Source organism: Poecilia reticulata, chromosome 22, assembly GCF_904066995.2.
Source record: "Poecilia reticulata chromosome 22, P_reticulata-male-v2, whole genome shotgun sequence".
Classification (NCBI taxonomy): Eukaryota; Metazoa; Chordata; class Actinopteri; order Cyprinodontiformes; family Poeciliidae; genus Poecilia; species Poecilia reticulata.
In genome coordinates, this window is record NC_088851.1 from 26,371,386 (window position 1) to 26,397,532 (window position 26,147).

The 26,147-nt window shown below is 40.0% G+C and overlaps 4 protein-coding genes across 7 annotated transcripts in view; 1 reads left to right on the forward strand and 3 right to left on the reverse strand.

Annotated features, from left to right (window-relative positions):
- The window catches only part of klhdc2 (kelch domain containing 2), a 7,498-nt gene extending 2,016 nt beyond the window's left edge, over positions 1 to 5,482 (reverse strand). The window contains exons 1-13 of one of the 4 annotated variants that reach the window (XM_008401909.3): positions 5,326 to 5,482; positions 3,766 to 4,095; positions 3,605 to 3,684; positions 3,405 to 3,519; positions 2,883 to 2,995; positions 2,721 to 2,805; positions 2,533 to 2,616; positions 2,072 to 2,152; positions 1,802 to 1,860; positions 837 to 943; positions 686 to 758; positions 514 to 601; positions 385 to 437 (exon numbers count right to left, since the gene is read on the reverse strand). In XM_008401909.3, the coding sequence (XP_008400131.2) occupies positions 385 to 437; positions 514 to 601; positions 686 to 758; positions 837 to 943; positions 1,802 to 1,860; positions 2,072 to 2,152; positions 2,533 to 2,616; positions 2,721 to 2,805; positions 2,883 to 2,995; positions 3,405 to 3,519; positions 3,605 to 3,684; positions 3,766 to 4,083 (1,256 nt within the window). In that variant the 5' untranslated portion in view covers positions 4,084 to 4,095; positions 5,326 to 5,482. The other 3 variants (XM_081602932.1, XM_008401907.3, XM_008401910.3) reach the window with 3 other exon arrangements.
- Positions 5,483 to 6,586: 1,104 nt separating this feature from the next.
- Positions 6,587 to 13,487, reverse strand: pole2 (polymerase (DNA directed), epsilon 2). Its single transcript, XM_008401912.3, has 19 exons — positions 13,330 to 13,487; positions 12,422 to 12,522; positions 12,273 to 12,348; positions 11,395 to 11,472; positions 11,217 to 11,310; positions 11,061 to 11,135; positions 10,898 to 10,981; positions 10,739 to 10,795; positions 10,605 to 10,653; positions 9,432 to 9,504; positions 9,180 to 9,352; positions 9,018 to 9,107; positions 8,416 to 8,470; positions 8,278 to 8,337; positions 8,129 to 8,206; positions 7,939 to 8,047; positions 6,985 to 7,161; positions 6,836 to 6,903; positions 6,587 to 6,750 (listed from the first exon to the last, which is right to left on the reverse strand). Exons 1-19 carry the CDS (start codon positions 13,398 to 13,400, stop codon positions 6,732 to 6,734), a joined length of 1,587 nt encoding a protein of 528 aa, XP_008400134.1. The 5' UTR covers positions 13,401 to 13,487; the 3' UTR covers positions 6,587 to 6,731.
- A 1,585-nt stretch (positions 13,488 to 15,072) lies between these two features.
- Positions 15,073 to 22,393, forward strand: LOC103459956 (kelch domain-containing protein 1). Its single transcript, XM_008401913.3, has 13 exons — positions 15,073 to 15,182; positions 16,035 to 16,105; positions 16,792 to 16,909; positions 17,694 to 17,806; positions 19,006 to 19,093; positions 19,168 to 19,251; positions 19,330 to 19,410; positions 20,269 to 20,327; positions 20,437 to 20,546; positions 20,637 to 20,709; positions 21,476 to 21,560; positions 21,740 to 21,792; positions 22,049 to 22,393. Exons 1-13 carry the CDS (start codon positions 15,075 to 15,077, stop codon positions 22,191 to 22,193), a joined length of 1,188 nt encoding a protein of 395 aa, XP_008400135.1. The 5' UTR covers positions 15,073 to 15,074; the 3' UTR covers positions 22,194 to 22,393.
- LOC145550009 (uncharacterized) lies at positions 22,046 to 25,535 on the reverse strand. The gene is made up of 3 exons (XM_081603261.1): positions 24,386 to 25,535; positions 23,284 to 23,351; positions 22,046 to 23,101 (listed from the first exon to the last, which is right to left on the reverse strand). Exons 1-3 carry the CDS (start codon positions 24,773 to 24,775, stop codon positions 23,020 to 23,022), a joined length of 540 nt encoding a protein of 179 aa, XP_081459387.1. The 5' UTR covers positions 24,776 to 25,535; the 3' UTR covers positions 22,046 to 23,019.
- Between the last annotated feature and the right edge of the window lie 612 nt (positions 25,536 to 26,147).

Here is a 26,147-nt window from a genome sequence, read left to right on the forward strand (position 1 = left end):
GTGGCTCCTTTAAGGAGCTCAGCTGTTCCACCAGGTGTTTGCTAATTGCTACTGGCTAGTCTGAAGGAGCTGAGAGGGGGAGGGCTGCTCTGACAGGCAGGAGCTCAGAAGCAGCAGCTCATAGGAGGAGCTGTGTCTGGAAGGCGGGGCTAGGTACCACCAGGCATTTTGACCAGCTGAATGGTTGCCATGGTGATTAAATGATTACTCAAACATGCATGAAGGAATCAAGGCAAAAGTCCTGGAATGTTTCTGATGAGGGAATAAAGTTAAAAAGTGACCAAAAGTTCAAATAAATAGAGTTTACATCATGCCGCCCCTTTAACAAAAAATATGAAAATCATATTTTAATAAAAGTTACTTCCTGAAGCTTTAAGCACTCACCCGACTAACGATTTGGGATGGACGTTAAAGATCAGCAGCTCGTTGCTGTGAGCCTGTCGGAGGAGGAAAACAGGATGAGAGGCAGCCTGAAACAGGAAGTGGTCATAACCTGGAGGTTTCTCAGCTTACCGCTCTCTCATGAGACAGCAGGTTGTTGGCGCAGCCTCCAAACACAAACACCTCGCCGTCCGGCCCGGAACATGCCGTGTGCCACAGCCTGCAGCGCAGAGAGAGAGAGAGAGAGAGAGAGGGGGGCGGTCAGTAGATGGGCACAGCGGCGTCGGCAGCACAGGATGCTTACCTGGGGCTCTTTGTGTAGCTGTGCTTGAACGGCCTCCACTCGTTCCTGCTGATGCAGTACAGCCACGCGTCACCTGGGGGAGAGGCACAGCGTTTCAGGACAACCTCCTGCTCAAACCATGGCTCAGCCTGGGAATCAAACACAAACTCACTGAGCGTTTCTCTCTGTGTGGTGAAACCTCCAAACAGGAAGATGTGATCCGGAGAAACCGGAGTGAAGGAATGCCAGGACCGGCCCACAGGATTCTGAGGAACGCCCCTGCAGAAACAGCAACAACACGGGCCGGGATGGGTCAGAATGGGTCAGAATGAATCAGAACGGGTCAGAATGGGTCATAACGGGTCAGAATGGGTCAGAATGAATCAGAACGGGTCAGAATGAGTCAAAACTGGCCAGAATGGGTCAACACGGGTCAGAATGAGTCAAAACTGGCCAGAATGGGTCAACACGGGTCAGAATGAGTCAAAACGGGCCAGAATGGGTCAACACGGGTCAGAATGGATCATAACGGGCCAGAATGGATCAGAACGGGTCAGAATGAATCAGAACGGGTCAGAATGAATCAGAACGGGTCAGAATGAATCAGAACGGGTCAGAATGGGTCATAACGGGTCAGAATGAGTCAAAACTGGCCAGAATGGGTCAACACGGGTCAGAATGAATCAGAACGGGCCAGAATGAGTCAAAACGGGCCAGAATGGGTCATTTTCTCCTTTTAATACCAAGAAAACGAATCAAGAGAAGCTGATTTAGATTTAATTTCTGCTTCAGCCTGATGTCTAATCTGCATGTTTTCACAGAAATTAAACATCTTGAACTAAATCTGAACAATGAGACCCAGTGTTGTAATGTTACGGAGCCTCCATTTCAAACTAAAAACAAAAAATACAAATTATGTTTTTCTCCTGAAGATCCTTTTTTTCAACCAATAATCAAGCTGCTGTTATTGTATTTTAGGACATAAAACAATTAACTGAATCATTTATTTGTGTTATTATATATAAAAGGCGTACATGAAACATGAATAATCACAAAATGTGGCAACTTTTCTTATCCTATTAATAGATTGATAACTAAAATGATCACTAGTTGTGATCACAGCCCAGCTTCACTTACATTTCGTGCCACTGCCACGTCTCCAGGTTGATGTAGTACAAATCATTCAGTCTGTAATTCTGGAGAAAAACAGTAAGTGTTTGGGAACAAAATATATTGAATGTTTCTGTGACTCAACTAGACTATTTTTACATAATTAATGCTAAACATTCCCTTAAACCTTCAGCTCAGACGGTTTAAAATGGTTCATCTGAAGGATTTCTGACCTTAACAGCATATTAATGTAGTAAAAGTGTTGTGGATAAAGAGTCAGAACGGAGCAGAGCTCACCTTGAAACGCCCTCCGAACACGTAGCCTCTGTTTCCTACGGTGGCACAAGCATGAGCTGCTCTGGGGGACGGAGTGTTGCCCTGAAACACGGCGACAGGAACACACAGAACCAATCAGAACTAAACACCCAGAACCAATCAGAGCCAATCAGAACCACTCGATCACTGCAGTGGCTGTTTAATGGATCTTTATGAAAACCGGGTCGACTTCGATGTTCTGGTCTATATAAATAAATGTCAGTTTTTTTTCTCTTTCTTGCTTTTTTACTTGCACTTTATTATTTTTTTGTTTTTTCTTGATTCTTTTTCTCTTTATTTTTCTTCATTTTTTATTTTCATTTATTTTTCTGTTGTATTGATTTCATTTCTTTATTCGTTTCTTGTATCTCTGCAGGTGTCGCTGCAGACGCATCGTTCGTCTGCATTAATGCCCATAAGGTGGCGCTGCTGCGCGTCTTCACCTGAGTGATGGGCTGACTCCATGCTGACGTCTCCAGGTCCAGGACATGGATGTGGTTGTTCCAGCCTCGTTTAGGACCCTCCCACTGATGCAGGAAATAAAAATAAATACGTCAACATCCAAAGAGCCTCTGCAAAAGGAGGATCCTGTTTTCTACATTTGGTTTGGTGCCGTTATTAGTTTACAGACCATAACAGAAGACGTTTCATCGCTCTCGAAAGCCCCGAGGTGAGATCTCTGCGGAGTGTAGCCGTACCCGCCGAAGAAAATCAGTCTGCAAATATAAAAGATAAAGAAATCCCATCATCAAACCTTCCTGGAGAAACAAACCCGAGAACACGAAGACGTCACCTGTTCTTGTGGACCCAGCATCCCAGCTTGTCCTTGGAGGACGGAGGAAGTCCTTTCAGGTCCCTCATTTCCTCCCACACCAGGCTGGGCGCCCTCAGAGGCAGACGGTAGATCTGGAAGGAAAACAGGACCAGTGCTGCATTTAGACACTCAGCAAGGCTTTCATGACAACAGTCTGGTCCAGAGGTTACTGCGAGAAATGAGGATATTCTTTTCAGACCATTTTAAGAAATATAATAGTGCTGGTATAATAACGATGCAGGTGCCCCTCTTAAAGATGAATAAACTTTCATTTTTAACAAACATTTAACAATGGCACTGAAAGACATTTTAAACAACAAATAAAATGGAGACTGAAATCTCTGCAAGGAAAACGATCCTCCAAAAAGAATGAGGTTAGCTCAGACCAAAGCGCCAGACTGAAGACTTTCATCATCCAGAAACGGGAAAAACAATCATGGAAATTATTGAGCTCGTTTTAACTTATCATGGATGAACCGATTAATTGTTCTCTTGTCATACCCTGTTTGTGTTTCCTCTGGCATGATGCCCCCCGAACAGGTAGAGGACCCCATCCAGACACGCGCCGCAGCTGCCGGACATGGAGTGCAGGTTCCCTCCGGTCACATGCTTCATCCTGCAGACAAGCAGCCGTTTTTATGATGTTCTAACTGCAGCATCCATGGAAATGACGACAGGAAGTCCACCCTTCGTTTCCTCACCAAACTCCTGACTCCATGTTGTAGGTCCACACCTCATTTTTGGGCAGGTACAAATCAACGAATCCATGATTTTGACCATTCTTGTTTAAAAAAACAAAAGAGAATATGATTTAGAAACTAAAATAATGACTTAAAGTGTGATTACGTGGTTCAGCTCCTACCTTGTATCCGCCCCACACATACATGATATTTCTATCAACGACAGCAACGTGGCCGCTGCGCTCTGCCGGAGCGTCCAGCTCAACAGACTCTGGCGCCTCCGCTTCTTCGTCCCCCGGCAGTTCGTCTTCGTCCCCCGGCAGTTCGTCTTCGTCCCCCGGCAGTTCGTCTTCGTCCACCGGCAGTTCGTCTTCGTCCACCGGCTGTTCGTCCTCGTCCACCATCCCGAAAAGCCTCCTGTGGTCTTCCTCTCCGTCATTGCCATGTCTGGCCGGCAGATTTCCTGCGTCCTCCTCCATGTCTGCCTCCCTCTCTGCCATGTCAGCGTCTCCCTATAACCACTTACAATTACTTGAGTTGCTTTTTGGGAAAAATATATTTTTTCTGCACTGTATCTTTTAATATAATGAAGTATAGCTAATTTTGGATTTCTACCCACAGAATAACTACTGAATGAAAACATGCAGGAGACATCTTGTTTTTACACCAGCTTTGTTGTCATTTTCTGTCTGCTGAAAAACTTCAGGATAAAAAAAATGTAGTAAATATTATATTTAGTCAGTGGAAGCACTTTACCCTGTTCTAACAAATATACAGTAAATATTGGTTTAATGAGGTTTATGGTCAAATACCAGAACTTGCACATAACTATATTTTTGTCTGAGTGAATTTTTAAATATTAAATTAGACATACCAGGCACTCATACTTTTTTATCAAATACTTTTTTACTCTTGAGTAATTTCTTAGTCAGCTACTTCTTACTTTTACTAGAATAAAAATATATCACACCGGTGTACAATTTCTATAAACAAAACAATCAGGATGTTTGGTTTTGTGGGCCTTTTATTTTGTTCCTAAGATCCAGAGAACCTTGTTAGAGTATTATAAATCCTACATCATTAGAAAATATGGTACATTCTCCCAGAAAACAGAAAATGAGTCAGAATTAAAACATAAAGCCAAATCAACTCCAAAATTATTAAACTTGATAGAAAAAAAAATAAATCATTGAGAGATTTTTGCAAGGAGGTGTAATGGTGAAAATGTGTGTGCCCCAGACTACATTAACATACTCACGTTAAAGTTTGTAATGTTCATATATTTTCTGTGTGAGAACATGATGCATTTATTTTACGGCTTTTCCCACTAATTAGCCAGACGTTGTTAGCTAACAGCAGCCAAACTAACAACTGACCCACTTTAAAAGCTTAAATATTCAGACTGTAAAGCCCGCTTTAGCTGCTGGTAAACGTAATTACATAAGCGTAAAAACTGACCTTAGGAGTTTGGACTTTTATTCTTAACGACTTTAAAAGACAGAGCAATAAATCAAGTGACAGCCGTTTGTCATTTTCGGTGCAAGTTCCAAAACATTTCGATAAATTAGCACCGAGCTAAGCTAATGTTAGCCGTGCCTATGTTGATTTTTGACCCAATGTGTGACAGGCCGGCTCCAGCTGCAATCATTAGCCACAAACTTACCTTAAAGGTTGTATCTTATCTAAAATACTCAAAACAATCCTCAATTTATGAGCTTATAATCAGACCGGATGTAACCCACCTTTCAAGCGGAAACGAGCCAGCAGATCGTCGTGTCAAATTCTCCAAGTTACAAAGAACATCTATAAAAAAATCGTAAAGTTTTGGTTGTTTTAAAAGTCTTTTTTTCTTTGTGAGTTGTCGTTTAGCATCCAAAAATAAGAGTTAGTGGGAAAAGGCATGTAAAAATAAGCACCAAGGTGATTACAAGAGCGACTCTTTCAAAATAAAAGTAAAATAGCGTCAAAGGAGTTATTTATTTTAATTTATAGTTTTTAAACAATAAACAAGGCAGAATATAAGCATCTGTACAGGAGAGGATAAGTAGACCATAAAGTCCCATACGACCAGATATGACATGAGAATAAATACACAGTAGGAATAAAAAGATTTAAACAAATACACATCTAACAGAAATAACCAAAATCACACACAATTTGAAGCTAACAGTTTAAAAACAAAACATCATTATGTAAAGAAAACTTACAGGAAGGGTTAATAGGACAGTAAACTTTGCACAAATAACCATTTGACTTTACTGTCTTTCTACATATCCAGTTTGTTTCTATATTAGTTTCAATTCAACAGTAACTCATAAATGTTTGGTGTGAAGCATAATTTAATGCCATCAATGTATAATTTCACAAAAAGGACCTCAGTTTGTTCTGTCAGATGGAACAAAATTACAAATTATTATGAAAACTTTCTGTAACGATACGCTTTATACTTCAGTTAACTTTAAATGCTAAAGCCAAACAAATTATAGCTTTAAAAAGCAATTCTACCAAATAAGAATTTAAAGAATCAGAGAAATGTGACGATGAGAAGCAGAGGTTAAGAGACCCGGTCTGACCGGGTCACAGAGAGCAACAGCAAGCCATCTGGTTTTTTCGATACGGGGCTTTTCTGGTGCTGGGAAAATTTATTCAGGGTATTTTCAGCTTTGAAAGCCTTGTTTTTTTCCTTCCACTAAACTTTTTTCCTCAAAATTGCATCTGAATATAAGGCTTGGACAACTTTCCTTATTCTCAGAGAGAGACGGGGACAACTGAAATGTTTTTAATCAGCTCAGACATTTTATTATTCCAAAACGTCCTGTTTTGTTTGCTTTAATTAATTATTAAATAAGACACGTCTTACTTTCATCTATGATATAGACCCTGATAACTTATCATTAATTTGAGTTCACAACAGAAATTTCTCACTAGTGAGAAAAGAATGAATTAGATTAAATACGACTTTCTCAAACCTTGTTAGAATAAAAAGGTTCTGATCATTTTAAGTTCAGTGAGTAAAATTTTTATTTTGACACAACAAACATATAAAGTACAGGTATTTGAAAACTAGCCAAATTCAAAATGCATTAATATTATTATTTTACAAATGGAATATACAAAGGCTTGGAAACAGGCAGACTCAGGATTTTCCTTAAAGTCCTTGAAGTTTGCTGTGAAGACAAAAAATATAAAGTTATGAGCCTGAAACCAGCAGCAGTAACGAGAAAAGTGAAAAACTACAACAACGTGTCCCACCTGTCTTCAACGGTCCTGTTGGACGGGTAGTACACCTTGAACGTGAAACCGCTTCTAGGAAACGAGCCCTGGAGGAAAGAAGAAGCAGCTAAAACTAAAACATCTTTTGAAGAAAAGAGACAAAACTTCTGGTTTTAGTGTTTTGGTACCGGGTTGAGACACAGGCAGTCGGTGCTGGAGATGGAGAACGGGTCGTACTTGTCTGCAAACACGATGACGTCGGGAACGGGGTAGACCCGCAGGGAGTAGTCGTAGGCCCAGAAGACCGGACTGACGTAGAGAGGAAGAGGAGTCAGGTGGCCCTGGGACAGGACGGTCTTCACAAACTGGAGAGGAAGAGGAGGAAGAGGAGGAGGAGGATGTTTCAGGGCAACGAGCTTCCTGCTGAACACCTTAACTTTCCATATATAAAGTTGAGTGTATTTTATTGTGATTTTAAGTGACAGAACAACATAAAGTAGTAGAAGTTAAATTATTCATGGTTTTAATTGATAAAATCTGAAAAGTGTGGCGTATATTGGTATTCAGCTCCCCTGACTCAGTAGTTAGAGCTCTGAAGTCCCGTCCACTCGGAGACGACGTCAGGCTTTCTGTCCTACAGGCTGCCGTCCTCACAGAGGACGTCGCTCTTTTAGCAAACGGCCTTTTCAGAGTCTGGTTAACGATTAATCAATTACCATCTGATTAATCATTTCATCACCAAAACAATCAGTTTTGAAGTGGAAAAACTTCAAAACAAACACATTCATACGCTTCACTCTCACAAGTAACAAACACGGTGCCACATAGAGCTTTTTTCATGCTTTGGCAGTGCTACAGCGCCACCTACTGGCCTGGCATACTTACTACAGCGTTTTCTCTATGCTGCATCTTTGTGGATGGAGTCTGAATTTTTATTCTTTTCTAATTAGGTTACTTCTTAAAAACAGTTTTATTTAGGGGTATCAGGTATAACAGAGTTTTAATTTGTAAAAAAATATAAAAACCCACACAGCATTTGTCATTCATGCGTCGCTTTGTGTTGGTTTTCATTTGACAAAATGTGAAAAGATGTGAGGAGTGTGAATATTTTCCCTCTGATGCCTCAGAGGAAATAAACTCACATGGTTTGGGATGTCGAGGTTACTGTTGGGCAGCCGGACGCAGTTCCTGCACATCTTGTTGACCAGATCTTCTCTCATGACGATGATCTCTTGGCTGCAGTATTGAATCCTGACCAGATCACATTTTTACAGTCACCTCAGGTGAAACAACCAGAGACCCTCCAGGTGATGTTTTGTCCTGTTCGTTCACCTGCATGGGTTGGTTGTAAACACGGAGCCAGGCACCCTCTGCTGGAAGTCCTGAGTGATGTGATCTGCCAGCGGCGGCCTGAGGGAGACACGGTTCGGTTCAGCAGCTTCCAGCTCAGAGGAGCTCAGATGATCAGACTGGAGGCGTACCTGGGCAGGACGGTGCCGGGGCCGGGGTCGTCAGGGCCAGGAACAAACACAAAGCGACTGCTACACGTTCAGACAAACATTTCATGTTAACCACCCGATTCAGACCCAGGCTGATCTGTGAGAGATGGAAGACCATACCTGCTATGAATGCTGGGATACGAACAGATGACATCAGCCAGGGTCTTTAACGATTCTACAAAAACACATTGCAAGAAAAAAATAATCAAAAATCAGTCAAAACCAAATTCAATCTATTAACTGAACCATTAATAGATTCAATTTTTTTCATAAACTTAATTCTTACGACACAGTATGAAGGTCCAGACTAAGATTTTTATTATTATTTTTAGTTTCAAGTATAGTCTTATTATTACAACTTTATTCTGGTAATTTTACAACGTTATTATAGTAATATTACAATTTATGAATATTACAACTTCCTCATAATATTAAAACTTCACTTTCATAATATTGTGACTTTACTCTTGTAATATTACGACTACGCTGATTTTAATACTACTTTGTCGTTAAATTTCGACTTTATTCTGAAAATATTCTGGTTGAATTACGACTATTGTCATCATGTTAAGACTTTTTTCTCGTAATGTTACGTTTTTACGCTTGTAATTTTCTGAATTCAATCTCGAAATATATTTTGTTGATCTATCCCTAAAAATCCGTTACCATACTACTGAAATATATTTTTGCTGCTATGCTACACAAACCACAAACCCTTTTACCTCTGAGGGATTTAATCTGAGTTTTTCCATAAGGAGCAGAAGAAAAGTTTCCACACAAGATGAAGCAGGTTGGAGGCAGAGCAGCATATCCTGTAAGAGAAAGAGCGAGACGATAACGCGGCTATCGTTCTGTGGTGAATGTGAGCAGCTGCAGAATCAGACCTGAGAACATGATGTTGAGCTTCTCCATCACTTCCACGCTGTCCAGCCAGACGTCAGAGACGATCACAAACATGGCGTCTTCGTTCTCCTCCTCCAGCTGCTTCAGCTTGGACGAAGCTTTTACCGAGGTGGAGGACGGACCGCCGAAGAAGTTTATGTTGCCGTAGTACGCCCTGAATTTAGAGCAAACACCAGCAAACTCTGAGAGGAAGAGTCCAAGAAATAAAACGTTAAACCTCCAGCTGCACCGACCTGGTGGCAGACGAAGACTCTGTTGGTGGGAATCCAAAGCCGTTGACGTGGAACACCGAGTCTTCGTACCAACCTGAAACACAGACCAGACAATTCATCAACGCCGCACAGTAACACTTAATCCTGTCCACTTGATTTTCTAACTTTTTTTTTTCCCTTTCAAAATAATAAACATGAAATTTCAGTTGAGGTTTTCAAATACTTCCACTAAATACCTTGTTGGTATAATGCTTTAGCATTTAGCTTCTGCCTTAGTGCTTTAGCATTTAGCTTCTGCCTTAGTGCTTTAGCATTTAGCTTCTGCCTTAGTGCTTTAGCATTTAGCTTCTGCCTTAGTGCTTTAGCATTTAGCTTCTGCCTTAGTGCTTTAGCATTTAGCTTCTGCCTTAATGCTTTAGCATTTAGCTTCTGCCTTAGTGCTTTAGCATTTAGCTTCTGCCTTAGTGCTTTAGCATTTAGCTTCTGCCTTAATGCTTTAGCATTTAGCTTCTGCCTTAGTGCTTTAGCATTTAGCTTCTGTCTTAATGCTTTATCATTTAGCTTCCACCTTAGTGCTTTAGCATTTAGCTTCCGCCTTAGTGCTTTGGCATTTAGCTTCCGCCTTAGTGCTTTAGCATTTAGCTTCCGCTACAGTGCTTTAGCATTTAGCTTCCACTGCAGTGCTTTAGCATTTAGCTTCTGCCTTAGTGCTTTAGCATTTAGCTTCTGCCTTAGTGTTTAGCATTTAGCTTTCACTTTGTTGCTTTAGTGCTATAGCAATACCTTCAGCTCAACACTGTGTTAACTAATGTGGAGGATTTCCACTTTAGGGTTATTGCAGCTAACCTCTAGCTAGCGGTGCTCACAATGACATATCAGGGATAATTCTGGCTGAATGTTTGACGTCTCATTCCAGGTTTTCATATAGGATCCATAGATTATTGCACAAACTTAATGTTTCATCCGTTCCAGAACCAGTTTGGGAGCAAGCTTTGTCCTGTTGGAACACCAGATGGAGCTAAAAAATGTCCTCCTCGTTATTCCACCCATATATCTGTAACCCATTACATATTCATACCCTCAGCATAATGCTGCCACCAACATGCTTATGAAGCATCTTTCACCACATTTTCTTCAATATCCAGGTTTATGTTTAAGACTACAGGAGTATAAATAATGTAAAATGAATCTTACCTTCTGCTAGCACAAAGCAGGACTCTGTGTACAAACCATTATGAAACTGGTGAAACAGCAGCTAAGGAAAAAATCCACCTTACGCCGTGTAAAATATTAAATCTGTGGGCAAACTGAAATCGATCAAAGGATATTGCTTTGGACATGTCCAGCTGAACTGTCCCACTCGGGTCCTCCAGGTAAAATTTACCCTTTAAAAAAGAACACAGAGGATTTTAAATGTTCCTCAATGTTTTTAAAGCAACTTTTCCTCCCGTCTAGACGGAGGAAGATGTCAGAAAGTTTAGACTCACCTCTTTCAGCTGTGTGATCATTCCCAGTACGATCACCTCTCCCAGTTTAGCTGTGCTGCCGAGCAACGCTTCAATCGTCCTCAGCTGCAGAAATCAACTAATGCGTTATGAATTAAGGCTGTGAATCATTTTCATCTTATCCAGATTAAAGTAGATTCTGTACCTGAAACTTGTTTTGACCTTCCACCACAGCAGCTCCGATGGCCGGCGGCGTGAACAGCTCATGGCGATGCGTACGCTTAAAAACAACAAACAAAAATCACATCTACATTAAAACAACAAACTGCAGCGTTACCGTCAGGACTGGGATGTTACTGACCTGCTGTAAGATGGTGTAGCGCTCCCTGAAGAGCTCGGCTTTATCTCTGGCCAAACCGCACAGGCCGGGCGCCGGGTGGCTCGTCATGCTGATCCTGCACAAAACAAACAGAGGACGAGCTTTTCCTCTCGCAGCAGCAACACAAAGCAAGCCGAGGCGACGCAGGTGAGAAACTCACGGTACAAACTTCTTCCTCTCCACACTGTAAATGTATCTGGGAACGTCAAAAGCTCCGATGATGTTGAACACGTTGTCTCTAGGAGGAAAAGGTCGGTCATGTGAGCAACAGAGCTGAGCAACGTTACAAGCACAGGATATCAAAAATAAATATTCTAAAAGGTTTTCTACCGGGACAGAAATAAAAATGGCAATCATCTGTTCTTATTACAGTAACTCAGGGATTGTGTTGATTTATTGAAATGATTTTACAACAAACTACTATTTTGATTTTAATAAACAAGCTGAAGTGTCTCATTTGTACACAGTCAAGTATTTACATCCTCTCCACCTTCCAGTAGCGCCTGGATAAACATCCCTGGTAGCTTCTGACATCGTTCTAATGATCACAAATGTTGACTTTTAAGCAAAATTCAAACATTTTAACTCGATTAAAACTTCTAATTGAGTTAATTTTAGGGTCTGTAATTCATTTTAATCAAAAACTTTATATGAACAAAATAAGTAACATTTTCAATTCCTTTTTTATGCTAAACTATTGAATAAATAGACATATGAGCTATAATTTGTTTGGCTTTAGCAGTTAAACTTAACTGAAGTATAAAGCCTTAGCATTAGCTTACGCTAAGCACCATGATGGCGTGGCGTCTTGGTGTTAGCGGAAAGAATGATTACGATTGGAGCTTTAGCGTTAGCATAGCTAACTTTGTAGTTACCAGTGTTGATAATAAATCTGATCATATCAGGCCAAGGATGAGCATATAAAAACTTCTGATCGACACTGGACTACCAAAAAAAATAAAATCTATTAGCTTAAATGATCCTGCTATAAAAGAAATGGACAGAAACATTGACCTGACAGAGGAAAGTCCAACTCACATGGTGTCGTCTCCGGCCTGAGTGCAGTCCTGAACGGCGCTTTCCACCACAGACAGCTCGATCATGTTAGAGGACACTGCATGAAGACACAGCGAGGTCAGGAACACGAAGGACGCTCATCTTCATCTTCATCGTCAGATTAAACTTACATGGCTGCTTCTCCACTGCGTCCAGAACCTTTTCAACAACATCATCCAGTTCAGAGGAATCCACCGACTCCAGAACCTCCACCAGGTACCGGCTGGCTTCACTGAAACACAAACAGCAGAAACGTTAGTAATGACATAAAATGGAATATATATATAAATACATAATTTATAATAATGAATATATATTTATAGGTTTTTTAAAATTATTATTGGGTACTTTTGAGGAATTTTAAGTTATTTTGATATAATTCTCTTTAAATGTTTTTTTTCTAACTCTATGTACAGTTTTAATATATATATATGGAAATTAGCTTTTTCCTAAATTTGACATATTTATGACAATATTGTATGCTCAGTGTAAATACACCCAATCAATAATGACAGTACAGTAAAATATTTCAAAGTAAAACTCAAAATGAAAACAGAAAGTTTACTTTATTTTCTATAAAAACAAAAAAAATGCTTTTGAACAAATTATAACATGATCCAAATGTTAATTTATAGTCAAAAGGTCATATTTCAACATATTTCAAACTCCTATTTCTGTTAATGTTTATCATTCGTCTCCTCAGCCATGAAAAGCAGCTTCTGATGCCTCTTAGGTTCTGGATCGACTTAATTCAAGAAATGTGAAGCTCATGCAACTTTTCTACCAGTTTTTCCTTCCACTAAGCTTCCCACTGATCCTCCAACTGACTTTCAGTCGTAACTCCATGTTTCGGTAATAAAATAATTTCTAAACGGTCTAATATAAGGTTAACATTTTCAGAGAAAATGCATTAAATGAATTTTCAGCCTTTAAAGTGACGGAAACATTAAGAGCTTCTAGACATCGAGGCTCATTAGTGATTCTATTTATTTATTTTCAGATAATAAAAAATAATCTTCGATGAGTAATGAATACATACGGTCGAAGAATAAGGCCTCTCATCTTGAAGCCGGCGGAAACCTTCGTCTTTATTTTGCGAGAAACATCCATTATTCCTCCCCTCACAGCTCAACTTTGGCGCTAAATGACAACTTCCGCACACATTTCGTCACTTCCGTACAAACTCCGCTACTTCCTGTACAGCAATCGATGCCAAAATAAAAGCGGGAAAATAGAGCGTTACAGATGAAAGATGTGGAACCGTAATAAATGAAAATATAAAGCTTATTCCCGCTTGTGCTACATTACAAATTATTTTGTGTATTCAGTGAACAAAACAATCAACACAGCACATGTTCCAGAACAGTAGAAACCGGCGGTATGGCTCCCTTACCTGGGCAGCATGAACGAGGGGGCGCACAGGTTGCAGGAATAATGTCAGATTTGCAAAGTTGCCAGGTTGCCAACATTTTTTAGTTGTTTATTTGCATGTTCATGTACTTTAAGTCATGTACTGCAAGAAATTGTCAGTGTAGAGTGCAATTAGCTAATGCTGTGTCTGATTTGTAGCATTCACTTTAAAGGGACACACTGAGCCTAAAACCTCATTTTAAAACACTTATAACTGGTTATTTTAATGGTTCACACCAAATATACTTTAACATACAATAATACATACAGTGGAAATCATCTAGCGTTACTCCAGAAGCTAACATTGACTGTCTTCCTTATCTCTGCTGCTGGGGTGCAGTCAATAAGACCCAAGAAATTAAATTATGCTTGGTGAAAGCATATCTAAATTAAACATATAATTTGGAGCTAAGTTCTGCAGAAAACTCTTTAATAACTGCAAATAGTTCACAGTATTTCACTTTTTAAATAAATCTGGATTGCATATAATTGTCTGTTGAGCAAAGTATATATATATATATAAAAAAATACAATTTCTTACCTTACCTGACATATTATAAATACTTATATTTATCTAAATGTCTAAATCAATGCTGCAAACACTTCTTCACACTTACTAATGCTTACACACACGTAATCAACTAAAAGGCCCTCAGAGGGGTTGAGGTTTACTGGGAAAGTTATCTTTAAGGAACCAAATGTTTTGCTTTCTAAAGGTCTATTATATTGACACGGCAGACTTTAAATAAACTCATAAAGATGAGCACACCCTGTTTTTTGCTTGCTGTTTGTCTGGGTAGAGGGAAATAAATAGGTTTCCACTTTGACCCTCCTTCATCAATCCTTTGGACTTTTTTTTAGCTATTTGCAGAACTAACTATGAATAGTTAATTTATTTTGCAGTCGATTGCAGATGAAGAGGTTTTATTCCCAGTGATGACAGTAGCATTTTCATTCATATATGAATGTATTACACATAAATAACAATTATATTGAGAATAAATGAAAACTTTTGTTTTTATTGTGGAGTTTTAAAGTATAAATATATCACTGTGTGTGCAAACAAACTGAATCAAAGGAATTAACAGGCTTTGGGGAGATTTTATTATGCTGAAAGTAGAGGACCGGAAGTTGTCTTTTATTTTGTAGTAGTGTTGACACAGCTGATGGTGGAGACGATGAACTTGTTGTTGCGTCTCGGGAGCCAAATGCTGAAATTAACAGCATGAGAAAAAGTGACCCTGCAGCTGGACGCGAACTGTAACCTGTGAGTATCTTTAAAAATGCGTTTCTTCTCTTTCGCGAGTGAGTAAACATGTTTTTAATGTAAAATAAACGTTTCTTCCTTTCTCTGCTGAACTGACAGGACTGAGGATGGACCCCGCCTTTGAGCGGCACTGCTCGGAGCTGGTAGCCAGGGAAAGGAGCGGACACACGGCGGTGGTGCTGGACAGCCTGCTGTATGTGTGGGGGGGCTACATGGTGAGAGAAATGCACAAATACGTCACCAGATCCACGGAAATCTGCATGAGAAGCATTACTTCGGTACTGCGCTTAGCTACAGCTGTCATTTCGTGTCTTTGTAGTTTTTGGTCGTTTCGTGCCCGACCTGCCACAGGACTTTTATTCCTACCTCCCATTTTCGTACCCAGTCCTTGCCATGTCACTTCGTACCAATTCATGTGAACCACTGCGTCTCAGTTTATCTTTAAGTGAAGTATTTTCATTAATTACTTTATTTTAGCTTATCGTTTTATTTCAAGTCAAAGAAGAAGAAAATACTTCACTTTAGTGGATAATTTTTATCCACTAAAATTATCCACTAATTTTAGTGGATAAAATTAGATTATGTGTTTATAGATACACATAAATACAAATAATTACAGTACAAACAAGACATTGTCTAAGTCATCCAGTTAATTTTTACATAATAATACTCTATTCTATTTGTACATAGAGAAACACATTTAGCTCCATACGGAGTAAACAACATATTACATGTCGTAATATAAATGAGATACTATACTATTATTATAAATATATGCTAAAATATATTGTGATACATATACATTTACGATGCAATAGGCTGATATATGTCACTGATGGGTTGAGGCCATTTCATACCCAGTAAATCAGGCACAAAACAACCTGAAGTGCAAAGAGACGAAACGACCAACAATCTTTTAAGTCTGGTGCCAAACAGCCGTTTGTGGGAACTAAATGTTGCTACATATTAATTTCCTTCTTCCATTCTGTAAACAAACAGTTTAATAAATCATAACTAACTTTGTGTGGATTGATGCTGTTTATTAATTATTCTGTTTTCTTTGGCAGTCGATTGCAGATGAAGAGGTTTTTATTCCCAGTGATGAAATCTGGGTCTATGACTTGGAGGGAGGGATATGGTAAGAGTTAATTAGGTTCAGCTGACCTCCTGCTGACCTCATGTTGACTTCCTGCTGACCTCATGTTGACTTCCTGCTGACCTCCTGCTGACCTCATGTTAACCTCCTGCTGACCTCATGTTGACCTCCTGCTGACCTCATTTTGACCATCTTCTAACCTAATGTTGACTTCCTGCTGACCTCATGCTGACCTTCTACTGACTTCCTGCTGACTTCCTGCTGACTTCCTGTTGACTTCCTGGTGACCTCCTGCTGACCTCCTGCTGACTTCCTGCTGACCTCCTGTTGACTTCCTACTGACTTCCTGCTGACCCCCAGCTGACCTTCTGTTGACTTTCCGCTGACTTCCTGTTGACTTCCTGTTGACTTTCTGTTAACTTCCTGTTGACTTCCTGGTGACCTCCAGCTGACCTCCTGCTGACTTCCTGCTGACCCCCAGCTGACCTTCTGTTGACTTTCCGCTGACTTCCTGTTGACTTTCTGCTGACTTCCTGTTTACTTCCTACTGACTTCCTGCTGACCCCCAGCTGACCTTCTGTTGACTTTCCGCTGACTTCCTGTTGACTTCCTGTTGACTTTCTGTTGACTTCCTCCTGACCCCCAGTTGACCTCCAGGTGACCTTTAATAATGTAGTGTTATCTGACAGCAGTGACTGCGGTTGGTCTGCTGGTTGTGTTTTTTGAAGGCAGGTGTTTCACATGTCGGGTGAAGTTCCTCCCTCCATGTCTGGGACCTGTGGCTCCTCCCTCGGAGGAAACATGTACATATTTGGAGGATGTGATGACGGCGGACAGACCAATCAGGTTGGAGCTCCTCACCTTGCTCTTCTGTCGTATAGTTAAGATTATATGATTATGTTTTTGTGAGCCAGTTTTCATTCCCCTGAACTTATTAACTTTTTGCTCCAAACATAACTTTCAGTATTTTATCGGGTTTGAATGTAACTACACAGTTTTATCGTGGAAGAAATATTTTACATATGTTTTACGTTTATCACAACATTTTGTGTTAGCTTTGTGATAAGCTATTTATTGCATCTTTTTAGGTAACAATTTTTATTCCCATTTTAAATGATTTTCTTCAGCACATCGCCTACTTAAAGAAGTGACACAGTAACTACATTTAATCATAATTTACATTTTTCTGATGCTCTTAACAAACAGTGGAGAAAGTAGTACAAAGTTTCTATGTCTGTTTTGTATTGTTTAAACATAGCTAATTGTTATATATATTATTGAGATGATAAATTAAACTTCTTATTTTAAAAATACATTTTTTGAATTTTCTCGTTTTGTTCAGTCTCAGTTTTTATTAGTTTTCATATTTTTACCTTTTTTGCTTTCATTACTTTTACTTTAATATATATTTAATATTATTCTTTCTGTGCATGCTTCCATGTTGCCTCTCATTTATCACTTCTACTGATACAATAGAAATATATCCAGCTGTCGCTGGGAGAAAAGCAGGATCCTCTGTGTAAATGTAAAATAATTTGATGAGTTTAAATGTTAGATAAAGTCATAATCAGCCTCAATTAGCCTAATAAAAGTAACTGAACTCTGTTAATGCCTGACTGTGTTTGTCCAGATGTTCTGTGTCGACCTGACAGACGGTCGATACGTGTGGAAGAAGATCATCCCTCTCTGTGGCTCTGCTCCCTCACATCGAGACAAACTGTCCTGCTGGGTTTATAACGGAAAGTGAGGAACTCAAAACGACAAATTCCTTATTTTCATTGTGTATCTTAGTCAGAAGTTGATACCAGGGAGTTTTAGAATCGACAGGCTTTAAATTATGGTTTAAAAGAATCTTTTAAACAAGCTAAACATGAGTTTAGAGAAAGACAAACTCTTTGTGTCTAAAAACAACATGGCCGCACAGATTACCTGCATGCACAGCATTTCTGACATTCTGCCTGCTAGACAAAAGACAAATGGGCTGGAAGCAAGAAAACAACAAAAAGATGCAGCTTATTAGCACTATGCTGTTAATAAAGGTATAATTTAAAGACATTTATTTTATTGTTATAATTTTTTTTTACATCCAAATAGCGGCAATAGAACATTCATTCACTTATTGCACAGAAAAATATACTTTTTTCTCATTTTCCTCCCAAACCATAAAACACCAAACCAACAGTCGGATAGTATCTGATTATTTAGGTTAATATAAGTAGTCATGGTGCTTGTAGTCACAATCCATCCAGTTTTTCATTTAAATTGGTGTTAAATCAACTGATCCCTGAATTTTTGGACTCCAGTAAATAAACCACTTGTGATGCTAACTCCCACCAGTAGGTGGCAGTGTTTCTAACTTCTACAACTTATTTATTTACTGGAAGTAATTTACAAAATTGCAAAAGAAATAATAAGAAACACTCAGCAGGGCACATTTAATGATTATCAACAAAATGTGATCAATAAATTGTACAAAAAATACATAATATAAGAGTTATATGGAATCAGTAAAGTTTATGACCAGCCTCAGCTTTACTTGATGTCAAGTTATTGTCTGTGATTGATATGTGGAGTAACAAAAAGTCACATTTATGCAAGAGCAAAGCAAACCTTCTTCATGAGAGGAAAATTAATTTACATTCCTTACAATAAAATAGGTTTGGAGACGATTTAATTAGGAAAAGTACTGCAAATATTTCTAAAGTATCACCAGGGAAACAACGGATAACTTTTAGTTTCATGTACAGCGATTAAAATTTGACAGACCAAGTCCAGTTTAGTAAAAATCACAGCTAAGACTTCCTGGGATGTTCAGAGAGCTTTGAAAGATTTCAGTGTAAAGATGTAACAAAACCACAGATCAACATTTATTAATGCATTAAAAAGATCTTGGGTATGACTTTATTGTAAATATTTATTTCCATGCTGTGTTGTTCTTCCAGGCTCATCTACTTTGGAGGATACGGCCATAAAGTTCTGGCTGATATCACCAGCAGGAACCGAAACTTCATCCCGGATGAAACATCCTGGGTAATGGACCTGCTAACCAGCTGGAACTAACTCAGTACTTTTTAACATCTTTGAGATAATGGTTCTGTTTGCAGGTGGATGATTTGTTTTGGGGATGGAACAATGAAGTTCATGTATTTGACCCGGTTAAAGGCAGCTGGGCTGAACCCCAGACTCATGTAAGCGCATCATGAACAACTCGCCGCCCTGCGGTCCGAGACGTTTTCAGACCGGAACCGTTCTGTTTCCTCCTGCAGGGCCGGCCTCCCGCTCCCAGAGCCGCCCACGCCGGCGCCACGCTGGGGCGCCGAGGATACGTCTGTGGAGGCCGAGTCATGGTGAGGGAACCGCTACTCTACGGCTGGCACCAGATATTCAGAAACACTGTAAAAAAAACTACAACTTTTTATCCTTGGTGTCCGAATCGCATTAAACGTTTCATGTTTTACACCAGGAAGGATCATCAAAATGATTTCTTTTTGCGTTTTGATGCTGATGTAAACTTCCTACTAAATCAGAACCTTATGTCTGTTTGTTTAGTATTTGGCAGATTTGCTTCTCACAACAGATTGATGAATGTTTTCCTTCAGACAAAACCAGAGAAACTGGGTCAGGATTCTAATATTTAATCATAAATGCTAGTTCAGCTAATGCTAATGCTAATGCTAATGCACTACACTATCACCACATTTAGCGGAAGCTAATGCTAAAGCGCTTAGCTCATTTTCTTTCTGTATGTTTCTTGTTTGCCATAAAGTTATTGGGAAAGAAAAAAGACAAGAGAGGAAATGAAACTGATGTGTCAACAGACTTCACTCGTCAAAATAAGAGCATGAATGTAAATGTCTGACTACTTGAAGAATTCGTTACAGTTGATAACCAAAACTTGCACTTTATCCAGCTGGAAGTTTTCAAAACATCTAAGTGAATTAGCACTTTAAAATTTGTCAGGAAAAATGAATGTAGTGGAAGCTAAATACGGTAAACATTTTCAAAGTTAGCAAAAACGCTCAGGTGCTAAGAGAAACATTAGCTCTGCTATCAGTGGATTAGCGGAAGCGTGCCCACACTGCTGACCTGATGACAGACAATAAAAAAACGTTTATCTTTTCATACAGTGCATGTAAATATCTGTGCATTAATAGCCTGATGTAGGACAGCTGGATGCTAGCTGCTTTGCTCATTTTGACTCACAGGAAACCAGGACGAATGACCTTCACTGCCTAGACCTCGAATCCTGGACGTGGACTGAAATGTCAGTAAAAAACACAGAATGCTCCAGTCACATTCAGTCAACATGTCCGACCAGTCGTTAGCTGAAAATGTTCAGAATCATGCAGACGGTTACTGTGACTCGTATGCAGAGTTCCTTCATCCGCGGCTCCGGTGGGCAGATCCTGGCATACGGTCACGGCTGTGTCAGAGTCCACCATGTTCCTGTTCGGAGGCCTCAGTGTCGACTGCAGACCGATGAGTGAGCAAATACAGCTGCATTCATCCGATTAGCATCCAGCTCATGTTTTTTAGTTCAGATCTCTTCATCTTCACATACTTTCCACTTCAGGTGACGGCTGGCTGTTTGACGTAGAAACGAAGAAGTGGAGGGAGTTTGAGCATCCCTACCAGGACAAGCCCAGGTACCAGACTGACCTCAAAGGTCAGGAGAGGAAAAACAACCATCGGGATGAAATCCTGAAAGCTTTTTACAGAAAACATTTTGCTTTTCTCTGCGGGTCGCAGCAAATCTCAGCTCAGCTTGAAATGGTTTGTTTCTGTGGAGAGCAGTTTCGTTCAAAATTAAATTAAAATATAAATAAAATCAGGTTTTTAATTAATAAAACATAAAAATAATCAATTTGGGGAAGGGCCTTCAGATATTTGCTGTGAACTGGTGCACTATATAAGTAAAATAGAATTTAATAAAATTAGTAAATGATTCATCAAATGTGTAATATATAATAAAAATATTTTTAATAGGGAGGTTATTTTTTCAGTCTCAGTTTTACTATTTATTACGTTTCTTCAGGATCCCCAGCCCTCATGAAATAGTACTTATATTAATAAGTCAGGAAAATAAGCAAAGTAGCTCTACAAAATAAAACACCATTATGAAATAAATGATGATATGAATACATAGATGAAATTTAAATAAATCTTTTTAAAAAACTAATTAACAAAATAAAAATTATATTTATTTAGGTTCTTTTCATGGAGGACATTTATTTTCTTGATTATTTAATAATTATTTAGTGTGTTTATATTTAACTAAGTTAAACTGCAGCCTGAATGTATATCCAACCACTGAATGTATATTTTTGACCCTGTCTGGTGAGAGAAGCTCCAGTCTGAGTTAAATCGTGTTCACCCAGCTCTGTTTCACACATGAATTGTTTCTGCTCTCAGGTTGTGGCACACAGCCTGCAGCGGCAGAGACTCAGACGTGGTTGTGTTTGGTGGAAGCTGCGACTACATCCTGCTAGTCGACACGGTGAGCGTCTCCTGCTAACGTGTCGTCACACTGAGCAGCACGCTGCAGACAACAATCTGTCTAAAGGATCAAAGCAGGAAGCACTGACTGTATCAGGATACATGTAGTAAAGTGGAAAAACTGCTTTATTTATTCGAGATGAAATAATTATAATAATCTTGTACAACTATATTTTTCAGGGACATTGCAACGACGCTCTTCTTTTCCAGATGCAGCCACATCCTTTGTTCAGGTAACAAACTTCGTCTCATGAATCTGAAGAGGAAACAGGAAAACTAACTAACTAACTAACTAACTAACTGACTAACTAACTAACTGACTAACTAACTGTTTATCCATCTGTGCCACATATTTTTCCTCTAAATAACGACGGTTCTAATGCTGAAACATCAGTTTGGAATTTGAAAACTTTGGTCATGTTACTTTAAATAGGACATTCTCTCTCGATGTGGAAATGTAATTTTTTGACATGTTTTTGTCCCTGACAGGATCTGTGAGGATTACATCGCTAAGAATGTGAGAACCTTGGAGAGGCTGAGAAAGCAGCTTCCTCTTCTCCCTCCCAAGCTGCTGACGGCTCTGCAGAGGAGGATTTCTTTCTACCGGCCCTCAAAGAAGCAGAGCAACAACTAAACCTTTAAAAAATGCCAAAACATCACAATGTCATATACGGTGACTAGTTTAAATTTAAAGACGCACTGTGCAGATATATTTTATGGGGTTTTATTTGATTATTTTACAGATATACATTTTATTTTGTACAGCGTTTGTGTCCAAACAGTTATGTTCTGTGTATCTGATGGCTGTTTATTAAATAAGATGTTTGAAAATCATTTCATAGAGATTATTCACACACAGATTGATGTTTCTTTTGGGTTTTTTTTATTTGATTTTGCATGAAAAAGGAAAAAGGACAAACTAAATGTTTGTTTGACTCGTGCAGCTCCACGTTGAACCACCGAGTGGCAGCAGCTTCTCGCGTTTGGCTGAAATGTGGAGCCCAAATGCAGCTGTGAAGACTGAAAACCGTCCTGGTGCCACAGTCCGTCTGAAAAAGTGCAGGAACGGATCGGGGAAATATGGAAGCAAATATTTCCTTTCCTAGAGCAGCCAGGACAGTTTAAAGTCCAGCATTGCACCCAAAAACTATTTATTTGACCAAATAAAGCCTTAAGAGGGGCCTTTTCTCTGCGGTCGCTCATTTCCTGGTTTAAAATGAAATTTACGAACCGTAGGAAACAAACAGGCTCTGAGGGAGCCTGCTGGGAGACATGAGACGACATGACGAACAGGGAGGTCTGCGTCTGTTCACGCTGCGCCTCCTGGCTTCAGGTCAAGTCTGCTGCAATTACAGGCTTCAAGCTGTTAAATAAGGCTGGCAGAGCCAGAGGGTCAGGCTACATGGACCCAATACCTTTCTCTAAAACTGTAGATGGTTGTCTTCACTTCTGCTGACCAGTCAGCTGAACTCCCGCTCAATAGTGTCCATCAGCTCTTCTTCTGAGCCGTCGTACAGGATGGCGGCGGAGGCGCCAGACGGCCTGCAGGAAGTGGATTAAAAGGTGATTAAAAGCGAAACGTTTTTGTGAAACAGGACCAGTTGTCAGGTTAATGGCCTCCCGCTGGTGTCCTGGTCCCTTCATGGTGAATTTGATCTGGTCACCGCTTGTTTCATCCTCCGCTGAGCTCAGATATGAAAGATTAATGAGAGCCGTTCACTTACTGCTGTTCATCAAACGCTGGCGCGCTTTCCAAGAACGTTCCTCCTGCTGAGAACTTCTGGGTCGCCGGCTTAGAGGACAAACGAGACAAAACAGCGATTGAAGCAGATTAATGTAAAACTTTAATCACACCCTGAAAACTTAAAGACATGATTCAAGTTATTGAACTGGGATTGGATGACAAACCAACACAGAGAAGCTCAAAAATTTATCTTAAAGTGTAACTTAACTTTAGCCAATAGGAAAATTTGACTGCAGTAGCCACTGTTCAACCCACAGGGGGCAGCACCGAGACGGTTTTAGGCCAAATATTGCAGAATTAAACATTTTATATATATATATATATATATATATATATATATATATATATATATATATATATATATATATATATATATATACACACAAAATGTCACAATTTACACAGAAACAAAAAGTTAGCAACTTAAGGACCAATTTATACAACTAACTAACTAACTAACTAACTAACTAAGGGACTGATTCAAGATTTTAAAAGTAAATTTAAAATGCATTTGTATTCGTCCACATTTACACAAATTTACACTAATACCCCCAAATAAAACAAACCAGTTCAGATGTCACTAGTTACTTTTAGTTTGAAGCTAAACATTTAACTTGCTAATTAAATATTTAGTTTTTTTATTACTGAGCAAGCAAAAATATTTAGTTTGGAATTAAACAATTAGCTTGGTAACTAAATATTTGTCTAGCTAACTAAATACATATTTAATATGGATCTAAATATTAGTGTGTAAACTAAATATTTGTTTAGAAAGCAAAGATATTTAGTTTGGAGCTATAATTAGCTGCTATTTAGATATTTAAATTGCTAATCAAATGTTGTGTTTTCCTTTAATTAAAATGCAAAATATTTTTCAATATAGTGAAATATTTCGTTCCAAACTGAAAAAGTAGCTAATTAGTAAATGAATTAAAATGAAAAGTTTACCTCCACCTTGTTGTCCAACTCAACTCGCTCTGTTAATTCAGGCGGGTTAATAATTCTGACTTTAACTGACCTGAATAATAATTAATCTCTAACTTTATGAAACTGTTTCCTGTGACAGAGAACTTCAGTCTTACATGGCGCTGAGTGAAGCCTGCAGGTTTGACTGGCTTCCTGTGCGTAAACACGCAGCCGCTCCTCTTGTTTACATCCACGCTCCGTGGGACACGTGGCTCCTCCAGCTGTGGCGGACAGCGCGGCTCGTCCTCCGTGTCCCCCCCGCTGAAGGGACACAGTCCACATGTCCTGGACCTGGTGAACGTTCTCCTTGGCGGGGTTTTCCTGTCATCGTCAGAGTGGGGCCCCTCGCCGCGGCTCTCCGGCTGCGCGCAGTGAACCTTGTGTTGGCTGACCGGCCCTCCGGCCTGCGGGGATGGATGGACACCAGCTCCTCCTGCCTTGGACAGCCTCACCTCGCTGACACACGCAGGTGCAACTTTCTTCCCTCTGCTGCTTCCGCTTCCCATCGCTTCTAAAAACCAACTCCTGTTTCCGAGTTTCCCCTCAGGCAGCGCATTCCCCACCCAGGCCGCGCTGGAAGCTTAGCGGGTTAAAGACGGAGATCCGCCGGAGCAGATGTGGCTGAGGACATTCCTGCAGACGCACAGCTGGAAGCGTCCCCGCATGTCCACAGGACCAGCTCAGAGCCGCAGCCTGAACTTTCCAACAGCCATCAGGATGCGAAGCAGCGGATCTGTTACATAACGCGGCTGGGCCAGAACCCCAGGGAGAAAACCCCGCCTTCCGCCGGGGAGCGCACACCCTCTGCGATCAGACCGAACAAAGAAACACTTTCCACTTTAGAACCAGCAGGTCTCACTTTACACCGAAGGAGAAAATAATCTGACTTCAATCGCTTGTAAAAGTATTTATTAAACTTTTCCTGAAAAATATTTTTATTGGGATTTTATGTGGAAAGTAGAAGAAAACAATTTTTTTCTACATTCTGAAAATGTTTGAGTTGGTATTAATCCCTCCTGAGTCCAGGACTGTTAAACATCTACTGATGTTTTCTCCATTCTTGGTATCAGAGCTCAGACAGGCTGGATGGAGAACATCAGTTTTCAAGTCACAGACGTTACGCTGGATTTAGGTCTGGACTTTGAATAGGCCATTCTAACAACGGATCTGATCTAAGCCATGCATAATATCTCCAGCTGGATGTTTAGAGTTGTTGTCTGTTGGAAGGTGCTGCAGGATGATGCTGCCACCACTCTGGGTTCAGGGTTATTTTTCCACCAAATCATTTTGTTTTCCTCTTTAAATTCAGTTTTTGTCTTTTATCTTCATTGTCTTGTTGTCTTGACAAACACTCCCAACGTTTGATCTACTTTTCCTTCTTATGGATATTTTTTTCCAGGATTTTGAGGTAAAGGTGAGACAGACAGCTGGACAGCCGGCTCTGTCTGGAGGATGACCAACTCAGAGGCACCTGTTGTTGAAGCGAACGCTGTGAATGTGGATCTGTGTGTCCCAGATGTTTCACTGCGGAGTTTCCAATCATTACTTCTGGATTTAAAGAAAAAATGGATAAAACTGAACACCAGAAAACATTTAGAGTTGCTGCATTTCAACACTGTCCAGCTTTCTTTGCAGCTCCGTCACAAAGACTCCCAGCATGCACCAGGGTGTCATTAAGGAAACCAGACTCCCACATCTGGAAGAAAACTCCAACAGCTTCCAGACGAGGGGAGGATCCATGTGCTGCAGCCCCGGCTGGCCGGCCGGCACATAGCTGTGGTTTCTCTGACTCAGGAACTCTCCTCCAGCGGGAACCGATCCTGGAAGTCTGGACGGATTTTACAGACTCCACCCAGGAGTCGGCCTGAAAAACATCTT

What these genes read in the sequence shown, in the direction of transcription:
- pole2 (XM_008401912.3), bottom strand. Translation starts at nt 13,400, where the DNA reads ATGGATGTTTCTCGCAAAATAAAGACGAAGGTTTCCGCCGGCTTCAAG. An exon ending in ACCTCGACATCCCAAACCAT is followed by an intron (nt 7,162 to 7,938) that starts GTGAGTTTATTT and finishes CTTCCTCTCCAG; the next exon opens with TTTGTGAAGACCGTCCTGTC. An exon ending in ACTGCCTGTGTCTCAACCCG is followed by an intron (nt 6,904 to 6,984) that starts GTACCAAAACAC and finishes TCTTTCCTCCAG; the next exon opens with GGCTCGTTTCCTAGAAGCGG.
- LOC103459956 (XM_008401913.3), top strand. Translation starts at nt 15,075, where the DNA reads ATGGACCCCGCCTTTGAGCGGCACTGCTCGGAGCTGGTAGCCAGGGAA. An exon ending in TGCTGGGTTTATAACGGAAA is followed by an intron (nt 17,807 to 19,005) that starts GTGAGGAACTCA and finishes TTGTTCTTCCAG; the next exon opens with GCTCATCTACTTTGGAGGAT. An exon ending in CAGCCACATCCTTTGTTCAG is followed by an intron (nt 21,793 to 22,048) that starts GTAACAAACTTC and finishes TGTCCCTGACAG; the next exon opens with GATCTGTGAGGATTACATCG.
- LOC145550009 (XM_081603261.1), bottom strand. Translation starts at nt 24,775, where the DNA reads ATGGGAAGCGGAAGCAGCAGAGGGAAGAAAGTTGCACCTGCGTGTGTC. An exon ending in CAGGCTTCACTCAGCGCCAT is followed by an intron (nt 23,352 to 24,385) that starts GTAAGACTGAAG and finishes TTGTCCTCTAAG; the next exon opens with CCGGCGACCCAGAAGTTCTC. An exon ending in CCAGCGTTTGATGAACAGCA is followed by an intron (nt 23,102 to 23,283) that starts GTAAGTGAACGG and finishes CACTTCCTGCAG; the next exon opens with GCCGTCTGGCGCCTCCGCCG.